Source organism: Rhinoderma darwinii, chromosome 10 (genome assembly GCF_050947455.1).
Source record: "Rhinoderma darwinii isolate aRhiDar2 chromosome 10, aRhiDar2.hap1, whole genome shotgun sequence".
In the NCBI taxonomy this organism is placed as follows: Eukaryota; Metazoa; Chordata; class Amphibia; order Anura; family Rhinodermatidae; genus Rhinoderma; species Rhinoderma darwinii.
In genome coordinates, this window is record NC_134696.1 from 85,306,283 (window position 1) to 85,329,156 (window position 22,874).

Sequence of the window (22,874 nt, forward strand, 5' to 3'; positions counted from 1 at the left end):
CTAACTTACTTATGTGACATTATTGAGATGCATGGCTTCCAACCTGCCATGTGCACATAACAGACTATTCCAAAATAGCAACGTTGCTATTTCTTTCTATGCAATTTAGCTACTTTGTGTCCGTTAAAGATATAACCGGCATCTATGTATTCATATCCCTCACTTCTCTACTTACTGCATGGCCATGCACTCTTGTCAATGATGACGGTTTTTAAAGGCTATGTACACCTTTTTTTATTTTTATAAAAATGTCTATCACGGTTTACTTTTTGAGATACAGCTGCTATGTATCCTGTATACAGAGCAGCTGTATCTAGCGCTGAATCCTGTATCCGTCAGGTTAGCGGGACTGACGGGTTCGGTGTCAGTGGGGCCTGCGGGTCTCTGACACACGGGATCCACCTGTAATCGATGACATCTAAGTTTTGAACTTAGATCTGATCGGTAACCGCTCGATCATGGGTGACCAAGACATTCAGGGCCCACTGACATTGAACCCGTCAGTCCCGCTAACCTGACGGATACAGGATTCAGCGCTAGATACAGCTGCTCTGTATACAGGATACATAGCAGCTGTATCTCAAAAAGTAAAACCTTTTTTTTATAAAAAGTAATTAGAAAGTTGCACCAAACGCACTGGTAGACATATATATATATATATATATATATATATATATATATACTGTTATCAAAGGTGTACATAGACTTTAACAAACTGCCTGTAGACGGGTGTAGCTATAGGGGTGCAGAAGTGGCAGTTGAACCTAGACACGGGTGCCTAAGGAAGCCCCAAAGAGGTCCCATTGCCACAGAAGATGACACTAGTATTATAAATGGGACATGGTAGGGGCTGTTACAGAAGTGGCCTTACTAGACTCATGGGAATATGGAATAGTATTACTATGGAATAGTAATTGCCATTTCCCTTGACTAGAAAACACTTTTTATATCATTTTAAATAGTTAGAGGGGTTGAGAGGCTGAGATTAGAAAGTGTATGTTTTTTTTTCCCGAAACAGCGCCTCTTTTGTCCATAGGCTGTGATTGGTATTGCAACTCAGACCCACTCAAGTTATTGTGGCTGAACTACAATACCGTACACTGCCCATAGATAACAGGCAGCAGTTCTGGAAAAAGGAGACTTTTTTTTTTTTTCAATCTCAGACAACCCAGAAAAAGAGACATGTTGAAGTCCTATGTTGGAAAAACCCAATAGTAAAATGTGAACACAACATTTCTCAAAATCCATAAGCTTTAGTCTCCGGCTGTAATCCTTCATTTATGTAAAATGTCTTTCATTTCCCTCCATCATCTAATCCCTTGGTTATCCTTCATATCCCATATTCCTCACTTTGACTTTCTGCTTTGGTCCCTGTTTCCTGGACTGTTCTTACTTCTAATAATGATTTCTTTGTGAGTCTTTTGCTGCTCCCTGGGGTGTGTCTCTTCTTTTTCCCTTGTCCTTAACGTTCTTGCCCCTAAATCTTATGTATCTCCTTGATTTGTGTCCACCTAATGTACGTTCCCTGCACCTCACTTCAGGACCACCTAGTATCCGCCCTATGAAGAACCTGACAGCGGTGGCTGGAAGAGATAGCTTCATTCATTGCCGGGTTATTGGGTATCCCTACTACTTCATCAGTTGGTACAAGGATTCTCTACTGCTACCCGATAACCACAGGCAGGTGGTGTTCGAGAATGGGACCCTGATGCTGAGCGACGTACAGAAGAGAACGGATGAAGGCGAATACCTGTGCAGCGTCCTCATTCAACCCCAACTTTCGATCAGCCAGAGCGTCCACATTACTGTAAAAGGTCAGAGGGCAAATGGGATACAAGGAGACTGACTGCATGTGAACGGAGACTAATAACAGAACTGACGCTGACTTACAATGCAATGACTTTATAACGGACCTCGCTAAAACTAAGCGGCAGAAACGCTCAGCCGCTTCGTGCCTGTTCGGTTTTTTCCGGAAATCAACATATCGGAATATGGACTCAATAGAAAGTCTATGAGCCCGTACTCCGATACATGGACTTTCCGGAGAAAGCCGAACAGAAATGAAGCGGCTGAGCGTTCACACGAGCGTTTTGTTCCGACAGGGCGTTTTTTTACGCCTCATTTTCAAATAACGGCGCGTAAAAAGAAGTGTGTGTCGTGCAAGGGAGCCGTTTTTCATTGACTCAATAGAAAGCTCCAAAAAACGGCCGTAAAAACAGTTTCCCTTGAAAACAGCTCCGTATTTTCTGAAGTTTTTTGCTGAGCGTGTGAACATAGCCTAACAAAGTAGCAGCACCAATGTCTCTTGTCCTAAACTCCAGGCTGATAGACCTCACCTAGTCTGAGACAACAAACCCACAGCTGTGTGAGCGGGACCAGGAGGTTTTCAGCATCTGAATGTAAACGGTTAATGTTTCCATTCACTTATAGCGAGAGGAGATCTTGGAAATCGAGAGGACTAGCAACACGAAATATATCAGAAAGTTTAGTAACTATCCACTATACAATGATGTGACTTCATTTACATAAAACTAATCAGCTGAGTTATCACAGTGCGCAAAATAACCCGTTCAGCTCTGCTACATTCGAATATTTACAGGAAACGTTTTTATGTTCGGAGAAATCTAAATATTGGTGAAAAGTAGTTATGTACTTTGGAAGTCTGTAAAATGAATGTGATCGCAGTCGGGTAAATGTGTTTTACCAGCGCAAAGCACAACGGCTGCTCTCGGAGTCGTCGCTACGGTGCGGAGTATTTTCGGACCTTTTAGCTTTCCGTCTCATGGTGATTATAATAACTATGTTCATCCCTGCGCCAGGTCACACTGCGATATCCATCTGTCGGGTGCAGAATTAACCCCTTTTATGCCATATATGTACTGCCTTATATGAAGCTACTATGTATTGCGCTGGCTCAGTCCTGTACAGCATAGCCTCCCCCTTTACCGCCGCCGCCGCCTCACCCCTGATCTGTTTCTTTGACAAGTCCCAGCACAGGGACCTGCTGTGTAAACACAGCGTATTAATGCCCTGCCCTTTACCCAGAGCCCCTGCTCGCTGTTTTCCGTAGTGTTTGTTGGCTTTTAAAAAATAATGCGTCCATCGTGGTCTCCCAGATCTGCCGGAGACTTAAAAGCTTCTCCAGCACATCAATTATTCAGGAGCACCCGGGGAGAGATCCTTTCTAATGAATAGGACGGCGTGTGAGAGCTAGACTGAGATTGTGCACCGCTTCCCTCTGTTACTTTACACCGTAGCCATTGCATCTATTTACCTATAAAAAGATATAAGTCGATTTATAATTCCCATATAATGTACGTGAATCGTCATGATCTAAGATATCCGTCCACATTTTCCAAGTACAAAAAAAGTTCATTATAGGTGCAGCAGGGCTGAAGAAATAGCAGGAGACAGGTAGCGAATGCACCTTTAGAGTATGTTCACACGAGGTCATTACATCCGTAATTGACGGACGTATTTCGGCCGCAAGTCCCGGACCGGACACAGTGCAGGGAGCCGGGCTCCTAGCATCATAGTTATGTACGACGCTAGGAGTCCCTGCCTTGCTGCCGGACAACTGTCCCGTACTGTAATCATGTTTTCAGTACTGGATAGTAGTTCCACGGAGAGGCAGGGACTCCTAGCTCGTACATAACTATGATGCTAGGAGCCCGGCTCCCTGCACGGTGTTCGGTCCGGTACTTGCGGCCGAAATACGTCCGTCCTTTACGGACGTAATGACCTTGTGTGAACATACCCTTAAAATCGACTATTGGACCCTACCTTTTTGGGGTTGTTTTAGGCCAAAAATATTATATACCTTATTAAAAAGTGCAATACAACTTTATGCAAAAAAAATAAAATAAAATAAATGTAAAAAAAACACTACGTGGTTCGTGCCTATTCCCAGGCAGCTAAAAAAGTCCAAATGGGCTCGAGGAGTGGTCTCGCTGGCTCCAAAATGTATGAACAGGACTACGGATACATGGCCACTTTGGCCGTAACAGAAGTTGCCAGGCCAAAGATGCTGTGTGATTTGCAGTGTCGTGCTGGCTACATCGCAGTAATGAAAGGGAATTTGGCCACGTTGCGAGCTGCAGGTTGCTGCAACAATGACACGACCATCGCAACAAATTCTTTACCTTTTTTAATTTTTTGTGACTAGTGAAGTGGTCACAGCAACATGCGGTTCGCAACGCGGCCACATTCACTTTCTATACTACAAGGCAGCCAGCGTGACACAGCGATCCTTGGCTGTGCGACCTGTATTGCGCCCAAAGTCCCTGTGCAGTCCTAGTCTAAATTGATATCTGGGTGTTACTATTCCCCTGATCAATAGGATGTGTCCCTACAGTCTGACCGCACTGATTGGACACCGCCAGAGTGTGACACGCCTCGTTAACAAGGGGAATGATAACACCCAGTAGTCAATGTATTTATACATTTCCAGGAGGAGCAACGGAGTAACGGCACAGCCCAGAATTTCAAGAAAAGATGCTCCAGAATTGTTATTTCACGGGGAATATCGGTATTTACTAAAACAGACCTGTAAGAAGAGGTCTATGAATGACGTACACTGATATGAGCAACTAACATTTATTTTCCTTGTTGAAATGACTATGTCTTTATTTATCTGACAGTGCCCCCACTTATTCAGCCCTTTGAGTTCCCCCCTGCCTCTATCGGACAACTACTTTATATCCCATGTGTGGTGTCCTCCGGAGATATGCCAATTCGTATCACATGGCGCAAGGACGGTCAGGTTATTGTCTCGGGCTCCGGCATCACTATTGAGACCAAGGAATTCATGAGCTCCCTGCAGATCTCCAGTGTGTCCCTCAAACATAACGGGAATTACACTTGCATAGCAAGTAATGACGCAGCCACGGTGAGCCGGGAGAGGCAACTTATAGTGCGAGGTAAGAGAAGACAGCTGGCGGAACAGAGACCTGTTATATGTGACAGTAGGAGAAATGCTCCATCAGCAGTAGGAAGACGACAATGTGGATAATGCTCATGTAAAATGTGTGAAGAAGTCGCTTTCCGAACCAAAAACAGTGTATTGTGTGACAAAACAAAAACGGTAGAAAAACACATCGTTAAAATGCTTCGTTCATTTCATTCAATATATTAAATCTTGTTATGGGCAGTTTTCAAGGACCACTTGAAGAAATGTATTCTACGCCGTATACGTTTATTTACAATAGGAGTCAATGGCTGATGTACGCAAATAAAAAAGGCAATTTAGTGTCATGTTAATATGTTTTCTTATGCTAAATTTGATGTCACAATAACACTTTTTAGCATATTGGGTTAGAGGTGTTTCTTGTTCGGATGATCTTTTTTTTGTAAAAAGGGTCCCCTAACATTAAGCTTATCACAGGGTATCTTATTGCAGGGACCCCCGGCATCCACCTTCTGTTGGGAATCAAGCAAACGTGTTCAGTTCCCCTGCAACGCCTCCGCAGGCCAGATTAAGTAATACACACTTCCCATTGAAATCCGTTTGCGGTCCATGGAATGCACAGACAGGCCAGATCCTCCACATATGTACTTATATAGTTGACTCCTTTCAGAATTTTCTAATAGGGTCTTTTAAAAATGGGTTTTCTAAATGAACAAACCCCTTTAAGGTTAAATGCACAATGCAGGAAATCCTATCAATTTGATTACTCGTCCCACCAATTTTGGCCAGATCGGCTTACAACCTAAAGTCTTTCTGGTTGGTAGAATCTCACCCGACATCTGTTGTCCGGGGAATAATGAATTGGACAGGTTGGTCTTTCCTGTTCTAGGGCTCATGCACATGGTTACGGAGCCTGTAGGGCATTACGCGGACACCGTGCAGGCTCTGTAGACTGTGTATGTACAGAGATAGTCTCTCCTATAAGCATCGGACTACATACTACAATGTGGAAGATGTACGGGGCCATAATACAGCCGTGTGCATGAACCCTAATTCTGTTATTTCTCCCAAGGTAAGCGGCGCCAGAGGTGCATGGTAGCCACTAATCTCTTCTGACACTTGAATTCTATATTCATCTGCATGGAATTGGCCATTATTGAAGGTCTATGGCCATTTTATTACTCCCCTGCCATCCCATGTACCACACGGCCTGCCACTCTTGCATCTAGGATTCCTATTAAGTCGCTCCGTTCTTTCTTCATGCCACCTGGCACTGCCCAAACCTACTTCTTGACAAGGGACCCAACATCTGCTTAAAAAAATTTACATTGTGCACTTTTTTTTTTTTCTACGCTTTTATGGCAAGTGGCAGTGATATTATCCCCCATGTCGATAGAGATGATTGTAGCGTTTTTGACACATCTAACGAAGTTTCTATTTTTTTCCCATTTTTGGAGTGGTATGTCAGTGGTATGGTGCCAAGTAATGCTGAGACATCCCCGGTGTCGTTGGCATCCAATATTACCCGTAGCTGGGGAGCCACCTGTACTGTAGGGGGCACAAGAGCTACTGTTTGAGGAACATTAATGTAGCTGCATAATTAACTTCATAATGACCACCGATCTTGGGAACCGTGACTACAGGGGATGGTCATAGGGCACAGAAAGGATGCTGCCATGCAAATCTGTATATTAATCCTGTCCTGCCGGTAAGATATATGTAAATAAACATGCCACTCCTTCAGACACAGAGTCCTAAAATTTATAGAGCCCATTTAATACCGAGACAAAAGCAACAATAGAAATGAATCAGACTTTCCATAGAAAATGGTGAAATCTATTTTGACTGCTTACTTCTGAGTGACAGCTTCTACAGGGTTAATGGGCCCTGTGGATTTAACGAGTTTTTAATGCGCTGTGTTAATGTAAGCATGAATATGTAATGAGCTTGTGATTCAGTGCTGCATGTTGATATAATCATGAATATATAATGAACAGAGACATACAGATAAATATTCATTGGTCGGTGTTGCTGGGTATAAATATCGCCGGACAGATTTGGGGACGGTGTTATGAGGTGCAGAACGCTGTGGGTTAAGCTTATTGATGTCACTCAGTGAGGTATATACATCATCATGTGTGGGAGGTGCGATGCTCTGCATACATTAGAAATCAGAGGCTATAATTGAAATGCAGTGTTGTTATGGCGTGTAGCGGTCTGCCTTGGATATCCGTTTATTTGCTTTTACGATATAGTAACAGGCTGCACTTCTCTACATCGCCCTGGGCATACACATAGAAAGTCATGCTTGCTGCTCTACATGGCTATGGGACCAGGGTGCTTTGGGAGCAAGGTGCCGTACACTGCATGGATTCGGGAGCAAGGTGCAGTGCGCGGTGTGGCTTTCGGAGCAAGGTGCAGTGCGCGGTGTGGCTTTCGGAGCAAGGTGCAGTGCGCTGTGTGACTTTGGGAGCGAGGTGCAGTGCGCTGTGTGGCTTTGGGAGCAGTGTGCTGTGTGGCTTTGGGAGCGAGGTGCCGTGCGCTGTGTGGCTTTCGGAGCAAGGTGCCGTGCGCTGTGTGGCTGTCTGAGCGAGGTGCAGTGCGCTGTGTGGCTTTGGGAGCGAGGTGCCGTGCGCTGTGTGGCTGTCTGAGCGAGGTGCAGTGCGCTGTGTGGCTTTGGGAGCGAAGTGTCGTGTGCTGTGTGGCTTTGGGAGCGAAGTGTCGTGTGCTGTGTGGCTTTCGGAGCGAGGTGCAGTGCGCTGTGTGGCTGTCGGAGCAAGGTGCCGTTCGCTATGTGGCTGTCTGAGCGAGGTGCAGTGCGCTGTGTGGCTTTGGGAGCGAAGTGTCGTGTGCGGTGTGGCTTTCGGAGCGAGGTGCAGTGCGCTGTGTGCCTGTCGGAGCAAGGTGCAGTGCGCTGTGTGGCTGTCGGAGTGAGGTGTAGTGCGCTGTGTGGCTCTGGGAGCGAGGTGCAGTGCGCTGTGTGGCTGTCGGAGCGAGGTGTAGTGCGCTGTGTGGCTCTGGGAGCGAGGTGCAGTGCTCTGCGTGGGCTTGTGAGCATAATGCAGGATGGTGCGTGCATCTGCTGTGCACTGCGTGACTTTGGAAGCAAAGTGCATTGTATCGCATGGACTTTGGTAGCAGGATGCCGTGCGTTGTGTGGCTTTGGGAGCGAGGTGCGTTGTACCACATGGCTTTGGGAGCAGGGTGCATTGTAGTGCATGGCTTTAGGAGCAGGGTGCATTGTAGTGCATGGCTTTGGGAGCAGGCTGCATGGTTTTTGGAGCAAGGTGCAGTGCTCTGCGCAAGGTGTGCATGATTGTAAGAGTGCAGTGCATGAATATGTGAAAGCCGCACACCAAATCTAAAATCTTCTAACAAATACTTTGAGAAGTGTACATTATTGGTGTAGTTCAGCTCAAGATCTAGACTGTCCTGCCGTCATCTCCACAAGGATCAGTATGATACAGGATCCTAAGAAGTAAAAATAAAAAAAAGTGCCGTCCTTTCATAGTGATTTCAAAGAAAACTGCTCCGCATTGTGAACACTCAGCAGCAATGACATACATCATAAAAACCCTGTTGTTGTATTATGATCCCCAGTGAAATAGAGCTTTATCTCTTCCCTCTTGTCACAGTGCCCCCCAGATTTGTTGTTCAGCCCAACAACCAAGATGGAATTTACGGGAAAGCTGGGGTCTTGAATTGTTCTGTCGATGGCTATCCGCCTCCAAAGGTGGTCTGGAAACATGCCAAAGGTGAGGGCAGTGGTCCTGAAGACCTATCCTGACCCACACTGTACCTGCACACGCTGGCATTAGCAGAACACCATGTCATTGTATACACCGCACCTCTTTCTATCACACTGACAGCTCTCCATTATGCAGTACTACACTGACATAGACGTCAAACAGATGCAGTATCTTCCCCCCCCATCATGTGTACTGCGACACTATGCGCTACAGCTCTTCCTCTGTCACACGTCATTAACTCTCCGCTCCGCACATGCAGCAGAAGTGCCAATTTTTCCTTGATATTCATTAAAGGTCTTTTCTTTTGTGTCAATCTAGGTAGCGGGAACCCCCAACAATACCATCCTGTGCCACTCACTGGCCGGATTCAGATTCTCCCCAACAGCTCCTTACTTATACGTCATGTACTCGAAGAGGATATCGGGTATTACCTGTGCCAAGCCAGTAACGGTGTGGGCACGGACATCAGCAAGTCAATGTTTCTTACTGTGAAAAGTAAGTTCTGAATAAATGTTTAATCTGAATGGAGCAGTGGCATAGATGACGACAGGAGGAATCTACTGACATGTGGTTAAAAGGTTTCAGATCGACATTAAGGAATTACAATAAATGTCAGTGACCTCATACAAAGTTAACCATTTCATGGCAAAGGGTGATTGATGCCCCCGTGTCCAGGTGAATTTTTTCATATGCACTTCTTTAAACGATAATATCTTTGCAACCGCTTTGAATATCACAACTATTTTTACTTTGTTTTTTTTTTGTTACAAGACTTATGAGGCTTTCATTTACTAGATTAGATTAATTAATTCCATGTTTAAAATTGTTATTATGAGCAGAAAAATCGCAAAAAATGTAAAAAACACTTTTTTTTTAATTTTCGTATATATTTCTCTACATTATGTGTGTGTGTGTATATATATATATATATATGTATGTATGTATATATATGTGTGTGTGTGTGTGTGTGTGTGTGTGTGTGTGTGTGTGTGTGTGTATATATATATATACTGTCACCCTGAATTGCTGCGAGCGGATAAGAGGGCTATAAGGCTATATTCACACAATGTGAAAAAAAAGTGCCGTTAACAACGGATTAACTGTCAGTTGAAATTTGAATCCATTTCCCGGCCGCCTGACCGTTTTTCACCGACATTTGTCATCCTTTTTTCATGGACGTTAAAAAAAATGGATGAATTTTATTTGTTAGTTTTTTTTGTTGCAGCCACTTGAAAACCTCACAGTGCCCATGTAGATCGTGATGCAATACCACTGTAGATAGTGCCACATTACCCACTGTAGATAGTGCCAGTTTCCACATAGTGCCCACTGTAAATAGTACCACAGTGCCCACATAGTGCCACAGTGTCCCCTGTAGGTAGTGCCCATATAATGCCTCACACCCTGTATATAGCACCCCCTGTAGACATCACCACACCCCCTGTAGATATCGCCCCCCTGCAGATAGCGCCACCCCCTGCAGATAGCGCCATCCCCCCTGCAGATAGCGCCATCCCCCCTGCAGATAGCGCCATCCCCCCTGCAGATAGCGCCATCCCCCCTGCAGATAGCGCCATCCCCCCTGCAGATAGCGCCATCCCCCCTGCAGATAGCGCCACCCCCCCTGCAGATGGCGCCACCCCCCCTGCAGATGGCGCCACCCCCCCTGCAGATGGCGCCACCCCCCCTGCAGATGGCGCCACCCCCCCTGCAGATGGCGCCACCCCCCTGCAGATGGCGCCACCCCCCTGCAGATGGCGCCACCCCCCCTGCAGATGGCGCCACCCCCCCTGCAGATGGCGCCACCCCCCCTGCAGATAGCGCCACCCCCCCTGCAGATAGCACCACCCCCCTGCAGATAGCACCACCCCCCTGTAGATGATAGCACAACACCCCCTGTAAATAGCAACATCCCCTTTGTAGATAGTCCACCCCTGCAGATAGCGCCACTTCCCCTGTATGTATCAGCACCCCCCCCCCCCCTTGTTATTGGCACCACCTTCCTGTAATTAGCACCACTGTAGCTCCCTGTAGGAGCGGAATCCATCTGGCTGGGGATTCAGCTCCCAGAGGGAGACCCTGATGTCTCTGTCCATATATGGACAGTGACGTTGGGGGCTAACTCTAAAAGCGGAATACTCCGCGTCGGCAGCGCTGTGGCTGGGGATTTTGCTCCAGGATTAGCCCCTGACTTCACTGTCCATATATGGATAGTGACGCCAGGGGCTTCTCCAGTAGCGGAATCCCCGGCACATAGCGATCTGACCCAACACAGAGCGATCTGATTCCGCTCCTAGAGAGAGCCGCAGACGTCACTGTCCATATATGGCACACAAAGAAAATTGCGATAGCACACTGCGAACACTAATGCCACCTAAGCCACTAAATATAAATAAATCTGCATTACATCGAAATTTACTTACAATAGGGAGGTTCTTAGTGCACATTTTGATCAAATTGTGTGAGCCCACATGCCACGACAAGGTGACCTCTGAGGTAGGAACCTACGCTGCAAATACACCCAGAACCTACTGTCCATATATGGATAGTCACGCCAGGGGCTTCTCCAGTAGCGGAATCCCCAGTAAGAGTGTCGGCCGGGGATTCTGCTCCTAGAGAGAGCCGCTGACTGTGGACAGTGACGTCTGCGGCTCTCTAGAAGCGGAATCCCTGGCACGGAGCGATCTGACACTGGGGATTCCTCTCCTAGTTGGAGTTTAGGTGGCGCTATCTACAGGGGGGGTTGCTATCTACAGGGGGGGGCACTATTTACAGCGGGGATGGAGAGACGTCGAGGGCTCCCTCTAGGAGGGGATTCCGCTCCTAGAGGGAGCTTAGTTAGCTCTATCTACAGAGGGTTGTGTGTGGCGCTATCTACAGTGAGGGGTGTAGTCCGGGGCTCTTAAAGCCCCGACAGACATGAGAGTGCAGCGCTGCTCACACTGCACTCATTGAACCCTGTTCAGGGCTGTCAACGTTTATACACGTGGCAACTTCACGGGGCATCGACAGTTTGAATGTATATAGCCGTATGGCAGTCGTGAAGGGGTTAAGATCATCCGCCTAGACTCACAAGAGTCAATGTACCAACAGTCCCTGGCAGACAGAAACACCTGACAGCATTTTACATAACACAGTGGGGCATTTGTATTTTTGTGTTCGCATCGGTGGTTTAGCCGTTTCTAGTTGATAAACATTTGGTCCTTGCAGTAAGGCCCTGTTCACATCTTTCCGTTGTTCTGCTCCGTCAGAGGAGAAAAATAAGGGAAAAGCCGGACGCAACGGTCCCTTTGCGCAGCGGATACTTCCAGCAGCCAACGGTACCAATTGACTTCAATGGGTTCTGGTGGGGTGTCCATCGTTTTACCCAAAACCATAGTGCAGTATGCAGCACTATTGTTTCCGGTAATTCCTGCCGAATGTGCACGGAGGCCCCTGATGGATCCTCCAATGCAGATGTGAACAGGCCCAAAGGCCTCTTTCACACGACTATTTTGGTCTGTTTTTGTATCTGTATTTGGTATCCCAAACCAGGCGTGGGTCCAAAACACTCAAGAGGGGCAAATCTTTCCATTAGGCCCCATGCACACGATAGCAAAAAAACTCAGTTTTTTCAGACCGCAACTGCGGTCCGCAAAAACGGAGCCATTCACTTTCATTGAACACTGACACCTTTCCGTAGCACTACGGAAGGGTGTCAGTGCCGTGGAAATGTTCCGGGAATTATGGAACATGTCCGTTCTTTTGCATTTTGCGGGCCGTGCTCCCATACTTTGTATGGGAGCACGGCCCGAAAATGCGGCTGTCAGTCAGCGGCCGGCCGTGCCCGCAATCTCGGGCCGTGATTGCGGGCACGGTCGTGTGCATGGGGCCTCACACTTTTCTCTGTGTAGGTTCCACACCTCATTTTGAATTCCAAATACAGATTTAATTACTGATCAAAATACTGCCATGTGAAAATAATCTTAACATGAATTGACATGCACCTCGTAATCTTGTTTTTTGGTTGTGTTCTGCACAGCAGCCAATGTGTGCACACAAAGCTGCAGTGTAAAGCATGGGGGAGAAACAAAGCCACTGATGAGACCAGAGGGCTGCTGGAAGCTTCTTTTGCAGCTTAGACAACCATGCAGCTAAGCTACAATCACGGATTATTGCGGTTCCATATTAGAAACGATTATGAAGAATATAAAATGTAGGTTGACCTGTGGGGTAGTGGCTGAAATATCCGACCTCTGCTGGAGCTCAGCTTTAAATATCATTTGTTGCAAAGTTGAGAGTAATGTAGTGTTACTTGTGTGTGATGCGGGTGTTAACCCTAAATATTAGGAGACATTTTGGTAATCCCTATGACCTTAATAAAATTAGATTAGCGTGTAGCTTTTTAATAAGGTGTTCTCACCCATCACCTGTCAGGTTGTCACGGCCCCGCCTCTCTTACTAGCATCAATGAATTTTGCATTTGGTTCAGGTTCTATTCTATATAATAAATTGAAGCAAATTGTTACCCAGACTATAAACCTCACTAGGAATTCTTAACAAGAATCCGATTTATTCTTTCTCTGTGCGGACCAAATTCCAAAGTGGGTTTTGTGTGGATTAATTTTTAAGCGTCATTTTGTAGTATAATCTGGGCTCTTCTTTATGATTTTCATAAGAGCATAAGAAGGTTACAATGCTTATGTTCATTTATGAGATATTGATGAAGTATTAGTGGTGACATTCTAGCAAAATCAATAGGAAGCTATGGGGTTTCAGATTGCAGGAGGGGGGGTAAATCTGTTACCTGCCGGGACCCTGTATAATCCTGATTCAGTCTGGTCTAAATAAATTAACTGTTTAATACACATGTTGTAGTATATTATTGCTGTTGTATGTGATATATATGTTTTCATTGAGTTGCAAAATATATTAGGGGTATATAAATGCCAACAAATTATACAAATGATAATAAATATCATTATTATTATTTTAGGCTATTTAAATGCATTATGTACTGAGATAGGAAACCAGGGACATGGTATTATGACAATATGGCATAGTTGTACGGAACACTTAAAGGGGAAGTTCACTTTTAACAACCAGGAGCCATTGGATGGAGCAACTAAATTCTGTATAAAGTATTCAATATTAAGACATCTGAATTCCGTCCCAGGAACATGGCTTTGTTTGGTCCCTTGAGGGTGAACTGCTTACAAAGACATTGACATATACAGCTTGTCCTGAGAGTACATGGGGGATGTTATATGAACAGACAGACCGGCCGTCTCAGCATCAGTCGTCTTGCGGGGATTGAGTACAGAAGTCTAAACTTTTACCACTCCTGGTGCCTATTCCTAAGCATCATCTATAGTATAAGCTGGGCTCCCTTCTATATGATTTTCATATATTGGTTATTAAATGTAAACTACCCCTTTAACAGCGAGCAGGATTTTTTTTACTGGTGTGCTCAGCCAGCTATGAATTAGAGATCGAGAGCTGCACTTTTTTAAAGAGTATTTTTTATTTATTTCTACATTAATATTCTGCTCGGCTTTTCATTAGTTTCCAGTTCAGCAATGTAAAACACATATAAAATATACATCACGTAAGAATAATAATCACATAATATATATGTATCTATGTACCATGCAAGTATACTGCACAAAGCTGAGCTAACTCCATGGCAGCAATGAAATCAATTAGGTTTATTCTAGCAATTACATTAAACGGGTAGCTACACCATAAAAACATATCACCTAGCCACAGTATATGTGATAAGTGTTTAAACACTCGGGGTCCCACCAGGGGACGTGGGACCCCTGTTGTAATCGGTTTTGTGTGAAATCATACAGAAATAACCTCTGTATGAAAACAAAGGCACATGGAGGTACAGTAGGGGCCCTGTGTGCCTCCATGGCAGCGCTCCATACACAACAGAGCTGTAATATGCAGAGTGTATAAGACCTAAATCATACCTCCCAACCGTCCCGGATTCAGTGGGACAGTCCCGGATTCCGGGCGGTGTCCCGCTGTCCTGGGCGGCCGGGGGTATGTCCCGCTATCAACTGTATCTGCGTCCTCAGGACGCAGATACAGTTGAACCCAATTCTGAAGCAGGGAACCATCAGCTCCCTGCTTCAGAATTAGTTCATTGGGGAGGAGCAGAGGGATCTCCACCTCTCGTCGAGGACTCCCTGGGAACAGCGCTACTTTAAGCACTGTGCGAGTGGAAGCCCTTGACATCACTGTCCATATATGGTCAGTGGCTATTGATTGAGCAGTATCCCCGTTGACTATGATCTGGTCAGTAATTCCGCTCCTAGAGGAAACCCCTGAGGTTACTGTCCATATATTGGCATTAACGTCAGGGGCTCTTCCTGGAGCGGAATCCCCAGGCCAGAGTCGGCAACGGGGATTCCGCTCAAGGAGTAGCCACTGACGTCACGGTCCATATGCTCTGACTGGGGATTCCACTCCTTGAGAAAGTCCCAATGGCACTATCTACAGGGGGGCGTGGCATTATCTCCATGGACACTGTGGCACTATCTACAGGGGATACTGGTGCTATCACCTTGTCACTATCTACAAGGGCACTGGCACTAGGGGCAGCTATGGGGGCATTATACTGTGGTAGCTATGGGGGCAGTATACTGTATGGGGCAGTTATGGGGGCATTTGTGGGGGCAATATACTGTATGGGGGCATTATACTGTATGGGGGCATCTGTATGGGCATTATACTGCATGGGAGAATCTTTGTGGGTATTTTACTGTATGGGGGCATCTGTGTGGGCATTATACTGTATTGGGGCATTTATGGGGCAGTATACTGTATGATGGCAGCTATGGGGGCATTATACTGTGTGAGGGCAACTATTTGGTACAGTACTGTATGGGAGGCACTATGGAGCATGATACTGTGCGGACTGAAACGGGTGTGTATGGGCGGAGATTGGGTGAGATTAGAAGCATGGCTAAAAGAAAATAATTTGCTGCGACGCATCGGTTGTCCCTCTTTGTGATACTTGAAAGTTGTGAGGCCTAAATCTGTTTCTTTAGTTGTAAAAACTGTAAGGATTTATATTTGGGGGTTTTCTGCCCCTTAGCGGGAGTATCACTGTGTTAGAAATTAGCTGAGGGGGCGTCTTACCAATTTTGTTTTTTATTGATATGCCATCATTGTTATTGAGAAAAAACCTCTTTGATTTGTCTCTTTTTCTCAATTGATGTAGAATAATACTCATAATAATATCTTAAATTCATTTTAAAAATGCAGATATGCACTTACAAGACTATATGGTACAATTAATATATTAGGGCCTATTCACACCTGCTTTGGAGGATTTGTTAGGAGCCTCCATCACAGATCCGTCCAAAAATACCGGAAACAATAGTTCAGCGTTTTGCGCTATTGATTTGGTAAAACCACAGACACCCTGATGAAACCCATTAAAGTCAATGGGTTCCATTAGATCTGTCCGTCGTTATTTTTGTTGTTCTGCTCCTTTGATGGAGTAGAACAACGGAAAGAGCAATGCAGGTGTGAACCTGCCGATATTAGTGAGGGGTATAATGATTCAATACTTTATTTTTTTCATGTGCCACTTTACTGACTAAATAAGAAATACGATGAATGATATGGAGTTTGGCTGATTTCAACTTGGTCTTGGAAAATGTCCGAGTCTGAAATATACGACCACAAATAGTTACAAAGTGAGACGTTTTTCGTGTATTCTGTAGGTTGCAGGGCTGAGACCAAATTGAAGTTGGAGCGACACTATATATTTTTATGACCGTGTGGTTGTATGGTGTTGATATGACAGTCTGTACAGTGGCACATGGAGTACCTATGGTTCTGTATTAGAGTCGTAAGTACTCCGCGTTTCGCCGCAGGGTTCCTCCACACCATATTCCGAACCTGTTTTACTCTAAAACCATTGCCATCCTGTACAGCATCTGATGGAGCATGCCGCCATTTTTTTTCTCATCGATTCCGTAGCAATAACTTCTGTATGACTTTAGGGGCTTATAAAGATTCATTTTGGGCTCCTAGATTTTTTGGGGTGCCATATTACATCTCTGTGCTTGTACAGATCTGTAATACGACCCTTTCTTATTAGTGCCCTTCGCTCCCATCACTGCTACATCTTTTTTAATTTATTCCTTTTTCTTTCTGCCTGTTTTTCTTTGCATGCCTCCATCACTCCACCCTTTCCTTCATCTTTCTCTCCCATTGCTCTCTCCCCCCACCCTACTCTTTCTATCTTTCTCCCCCTCTCTTCGGCCATACTACAAATTGAAATGATGTGGAGCGTGTCTCTCTGCCACTTCACTGGAGACGGCTTTACAAGCGCAGCGAGATCTAGCTCGGCTGCCCGCGGCCTCCGTCTGCTTCTGCAGCGCGACCTGAGCCTGTAATATCACTGAAGGGAGGGGGCAGTGCCCTCAGGTGGAGAGATCTCAGAATGCGTGCAGTACAAGACAGTACATCTGATGTGCAGAGCACTGTATATAGGAGTTCTGTTCAGTGACTATTATTATTATTCGCCTATGTAGGATTAGACATGTCTTCTGCAGAGCCCTGTGTCCTTCATAAAACATTGGCACCATATGAGCTGAGCGCTATTCCAACAAACCAATCTGTTTCTCTTATGGCATTCTGCCTAATCCTCCCATGCTTTTTTTTTTTTTTTTTTCCCTTAGTTCCTGCCACCATTACCTCTCACCCCAACACCACCATCGCAATCAAAGGTCAGACAAAAGGTCTAAACTGCACGGCACGAGGAGAGCGCCCCATTATTATCCGCTGGGAAAAAGGGGACACCGTAATAGATCCGGACCGGAACCTGCGCTATGTGATTGCCACCAAAGACAGTGGAGATGAAGTTATCTCAACTCTGACGGTGAGAATGGAAGTCAAGTTGAGCTGATTTTAAAGTCATTCGAACTAATCAAATCCGTAATAACGAAATAAATTGTAAGAATATCTTGTTCTAATGGTTACACTTGTTCTCCCAGCTTAAGCCAGCTGAGCGTGGGGACTCTGTGTTTTTTTCATGCCATGCCATAAATTCGTACGGAGAGGACAGGGGCCTCATTCAGCTCACTGTGCAAGGTAAAGTCACATATTGACACCCCATTATAGATTTTTTTTGGGGGGGTGGGGGGGGATTTATTGACTTTCCTGACTTTCTTGAATCATAAATTTGGCAGAACCTCCAGACCCACCTGAACTGGAAATCCGAGAAGTTAAAGCTCGCAGCATGAACCTACGCTGGACACAGAGGTTTGATGGAAACAGCATCATTACTGCATTTGATATTGAATACAAAAATAAATCAGGTAGGGATCAGTTTTTGGTGTATTTTAAGATTTCCCTTCAGGTGCGTAAATATAGGGGGTGCAGCGTTTGCTGCCACATCTGGGCTCCAGGGCGTGAATGGGCCCAACGGCCACTCTGCCACAAAGGGGAATACCAGAGTTTATTATCTCTGTACTGTGACATCACTATTTATTAACCCTGTACTATGACATTACTGTATGCAGTATCTTTTAGCTCGATCACTATGTTTTTGGCCCTGTTTATCCCTGTGCTGTGACATCACTGCGGTCCTTAGACTTTAGCTGTGACATCACTGTTTATTGTTCCTGTTCTGTGACATTATCCCTGTTCTGTAGCATCACTCTTCACATTATTCCCATACTGTGACATCACTTTGTGCAATAAACCTTTCCTATGATTTCAGTGTTTATTATGCTATTTGTACTGTGACATCACTGTTTGTTGTTCCTGTTTTGTGACATATACATTGAGAGTTATCCCTATATTGTGATACACGGTAACCATGAATACTGTTCTGTGACATCACTCTGACTATTATTATTGTGCTGTTAACCTCACTTTAGTTATTACACACAAATTATGACATCACTATCTTTATTTGACCTGTACAGAGGTATCACTATTATGCCTGTATTGTGACATCAGTTTATTATGCCTGTACTATCGCATAACTGTGTTTATTATCCATGTAATGTGACTTCCGTGTGGCTGTTATTCCTTGGAGGAGACATTTTTGTCTGCAGTGTATGAGATGCGGAAGTTAATATATTATTACAGATAACTGTAATAATATATTACATACAAGTGCAGCCTACACGTCTCCTGCGCTGAGCAATTACGGTATTAATGCAAAGTACAAATTTTAGCAGGAACCAGTACATTTTTATTTTATATTAATCTTCTAAATATTTATACCCTTAAATGGCGGCCGCAGCAGTGGTCCTCATGTACAGAATATGTCTCACATACAGGTGTAGCCATCTTTAGCTTGACTTTCAACGCATTAAATACACAGTGTGAAAAAACGTGACTTTATCAATGTCTTTTGTTGTGTGATCTAACGCTGCAGCAAGTTATCAGTCAAGATAAACTTGGCTACATCTGTACATGCATCATGTTGTCCTCTCTCTTAAAGAGGTTGTCCATTAGCTAAAAAATTGATGGCCTATCCTTAGGATAGGTCTTCAATATCTGATCGGCCGGGGTGCAACTCCCGATACCCTTTCCGATCAGCTGTTTTGAAGGGCCGCAGCGTTCGTACGAGCTGCTTCCCTTTCATTTCCTTTACTGCTCACACTGTGAATCACTGACACACTTGTAGTGGCGGTTTGCAGTATTACAGCCTTCTCCCTTTCCCTTCAAACGCCGCTACAAGTTTGTCAGTGATACAGTTTGACCAGTAAAGGAAATGAAGGGGAAGCAGCGCTCGTACCAGTGCTGCTGTCCCTTCAAAACAGCTGATCGGCGGGGGTGCCAGGAGATGGAGCCCGACTGATAAGATCCTGAGGATAGACCAACCATTTTTTGGGCTGGACAACCCCTTTAAGTAGTTGCCGACACGGGACATGAATACTCGTCCTGAGTGGCGGGTACTTCACGCATTAGGACGAGCATTCTCGTCCTGTGTGACAGCCAGTGTCTGCGCACGATCAGGAGCGGGGCAACGGCTGTAATACACAGCCACAGCCCCGCTCTAACGGCGGAGAGAAGAGAAACCTCTTCTCTCCGCCGTTAACCCCTTGAATGTCGCAATCAAAGCTGATCGCGGCATTCAAAGTAAATAAGAGAAGGGGGGTCTGCCCTTTGATCGCGTCACAGAAAATCCGTGTAGATATATGCCAGTACATTACAGTTAAAAAATCGAAATCAAAATTAAAAATGGCTAAAAAAGTTCAATTAATTTAAAAAAAGTGTTCAATAAAAAAAAAATACTAAAAAAAATACACAAATACACATTTCTACAATAAATAAGCTTTTTAAAATAGAAGTCCCAAAACATGAAATAATATAGACATATTTGGTATTTTAGAAATATTAAAACTGCAGCGGAACTGCTTTTTTTTCTGCATTTTCGACCAAAAAATAAAAATGTATATAAATTAAACGATAATGTATCCGTACCAAAAAACGGTACCTACATAAAGTACAACTCGTCTCGCAAAACACAAAGTGATACAACTACGTCGTATGAAAAATAAAAAAGTTATGAGCGTCGGGATTCAAAGAGGGAAATATAAAAAAATTCTTCTGTCTTCAAGGCCAAAATTGGGCGTGTCCTTAAGGGGTTAAGGCGAAGTGTACACAGAATGGCGTCTTTCTTTCCCCTAGACACTGGAAGAGTTCTGTTTCTAAAAGAACGTAAAGACGTATGTATTATAATTTTAACGTTTTGCTAACAATCGTTTTGTTTTCCTCTAGACACCTGGGATTTTAAGCAATCTACTCGAAATATCTCCCCGATCATCAACCAGGCTAACATTGTTGATCTGCACCCAGCATCGGTTTACAGTATTCGAATGTATTCTTTTAATAAGATCGGGCGTAGTGAACCAAGTAAAGAGTTAACAATCAGTACTGAAGAAGCAGGCGAGTGAACGCTGAAAAGTATGATATTTTGGGAAAACGAAAAAAAAGTTATGCATCCAAAAATGGGCAGCTAATAGCAGCAATGTCATGGAAAAAAATAGGGCCCAAGACTAGGGGTCTTGGGCCCCACTGAGGCCTCAATCTACATCTATACAGAACATGTGCACGTCCACTATTAATTGCAATGTAATCTTTCCATGTACATGAATAAGATCTAATATGCTATATATAAAGTATTTCATAAAATATAGACCCTAGTGTCAAGTCTTCTAAGGCTCCTCTTAAACAGACCGACCAGGGCCGTGTAAACGAGCACCGATCAGCGAGAGGGCTCGTTAATCGGCGCTCGTTTGTTTGCTCCTTTCACAAGGAGCTATGATCAGTAATATATTGGGATTGTTACTACAATCGCTCGTCCCCATACATTTCTATCATGTCGGCATTACGTCTTTCTATTTACACAGCGAGGTGCTGCCGACAACGATAATATTTTCTGCTGCATAAACGATACGATCAGCCGATGAACGAGTTTTCTTGTTTACACACGGCAATGATCCGGAACGATCGTTCTGTGAACCCTCGATTGCCCGATAATTGGCCGGTGTAAAAGGGCCTTTAGTGACCTTTTGAAGACCATTATTATATCGGAGTCTGGGCAAACCTGAGGATCATCTTCTACACTGGTGGGCCAGTCCAACCCTGCACCCAATAAAGCCAAAACAATACAGAATATTTTGCAACCACCTTTTCCTCTTCTTAAACTACTCTAGGTTTGCTCTCCAATCTGGACCTCTAATTCCTAATGGCCACCCCTAGTCCCTAAACGAATTCTTAACACATATTCCAAAATAGATTATGCCCCATTCACGTGATTTTGGGGAGACATGCTCTTCTGCACATCTTTATAATAAAAAGGAAGAGCGGATCTCAACACAAAGGATGGGAGAAACATCCCCTAAAATGTACTTGCGGATCTCCCCAGCGTGATGTAAAATGAACTTTACCTGGATGAGATATATTACTCAACCTTGGTTGGGCTTGATGGACATAGGTCTTGTTTTAACCGTACTAGTTATGTAACTATGTAACCTTTGTGTTCAACCAAATCAGAATTGAGTGTGCCGAGTGTCAGAGAACTATTATGTAGCGTATTAAAGTGACTGAAGCGATCTGAAGATACTGATGGTGATGACTTCGCTATGTTTCTGATTTCCACAGCTCCTGATGGACCACCCATGGATGTAACACTGCAGCCTTTGACATCGCAGAGTATCCAAGTTACCTGGAAGGTAGGGAGGATTGAGGGGCCTTCTTATTGCATATGGAATAGATTTTGCCCTACCAACTAGGATTTATCTCACTTGTTTAAGTTTATTCTGGTACTGTCTCTAAATCTCAGGTTCCTTGTCCATTGCTCACATTTAACATTGTCCTACTATCACGTTCAGATATTGCGCTAAGATTATTGTTGCACAATATGCTCAAATTTATATGGTTTAATTATTTTTAAACTGTAGGTTTTTTTACATTTTCATGATTTACCTGACCTTTCCTATTGGGCGACCTGATTTTATTGTACAGTGTCCAGTACCTATATAGATGAATAAAAAACCCTCCTATGAGTATGAGGGATCAGTTCGCTGCATTCCTGTATTTTTTTTCTTTTCATTGGCCTTGAAATATGTTTGATTAAATATAACTTCTTAGGCACCAAGAAAGGAACTACAGAATGGCGTTATACGTGGGTATCAGATTGGATATCGTGAAAATGGGCCAGGTAGTAATGGCCAATATAGTATTGTGGAGATGAAAGCTACAGGTGATGGGGAGGTGTACACTTTGGACAACATGAAGAAGTTTGCCCAATATGGAGTAGTTGTACAAGCGTTTAATAGAGCAGGAACTGGACCTTCTTCCACTGAGATCAATGCTACTACCTTAGAGGATGGTGAGTCCAACATTATTCTCTGTGTACTTGTTTTTACTTTATTTGAGTTGCACCTGGTACTCTACCTGGTGCTGTTTCCTAATACTTTATATAAACAGAGTACAGGTATTTTCCATGGGATGCCTACATGCTCATTTAATTTAAACATACATCTAGAGGTGATGTGTCTCAGCTAGAATAACCTTCACACCAACAAGCAATAACCTAGAAGCATACTTTGGGGGAGTTTAGGAGCTTATCGCCTACTGCTTATGCATTGAACTTTATAACAAATGCAGAAATCTCCTTAGCTCCCCCTAGTGGTGGCCTCAGACAGAAAGAATTTTATGATTTACCTCTGTCTATGCTTTATCTCAAGTTT

General features: G+C 44.3%; 1 protein-coding gene across 3 annotated transcripts in view; it reads left to right on the plus strand.

The window, feature by feature from the left end:
- Positions 1–22,874, plus strand: part of DSCAML1 (DS cell adhesion molecule like 1) — a 186,904-nt gene that overhangs the window by 146,176 nt on the left and 17,854 nt on the right. For 2 of the 3 annotated variants that reach the window (XM_075840151.1, XM_075840152.1), the window contains exons 8-17: positions 1,542–1,814; positions 4,641–4,919; positions 8,542–8,661; positions 8,974–9,150; positions 17,340–17,539; positions 17,655–17,751; positions 17,850–17,978; positions 20,398–20,565; positions 21,784–21,854; positions 22,273–22,513. In XM_075840151.1, coding sequence (XP_075696266.1) covers positions 1,542–1,814; positions 4,641–4,919; positions 8,542–8,661; positions 8,974–9,150; positions 17,340–17,539; positions 17,655–17,751; positions 17,850–17,978; positions 20,398–20,565; positions 21,784–21,854; positions 22,273–22,513 — 1,755 coding nt within the window. Of the gene's footprint in view, positions 1–1,541; positions 1,815–4,640; positions 4,920–8,541; positions 8,662–8,973; positions 9,151–17,339; positions 17,540–17,654; positions 17,752–17,849; positions 17,979–20,397; positions 20,566–21,783; positions 21,855–22,272; positions 22,514–22,874 lie in introns of those variants that run through there. The other variant, XM_075840154.1, reaches the window with a different exon arrangement.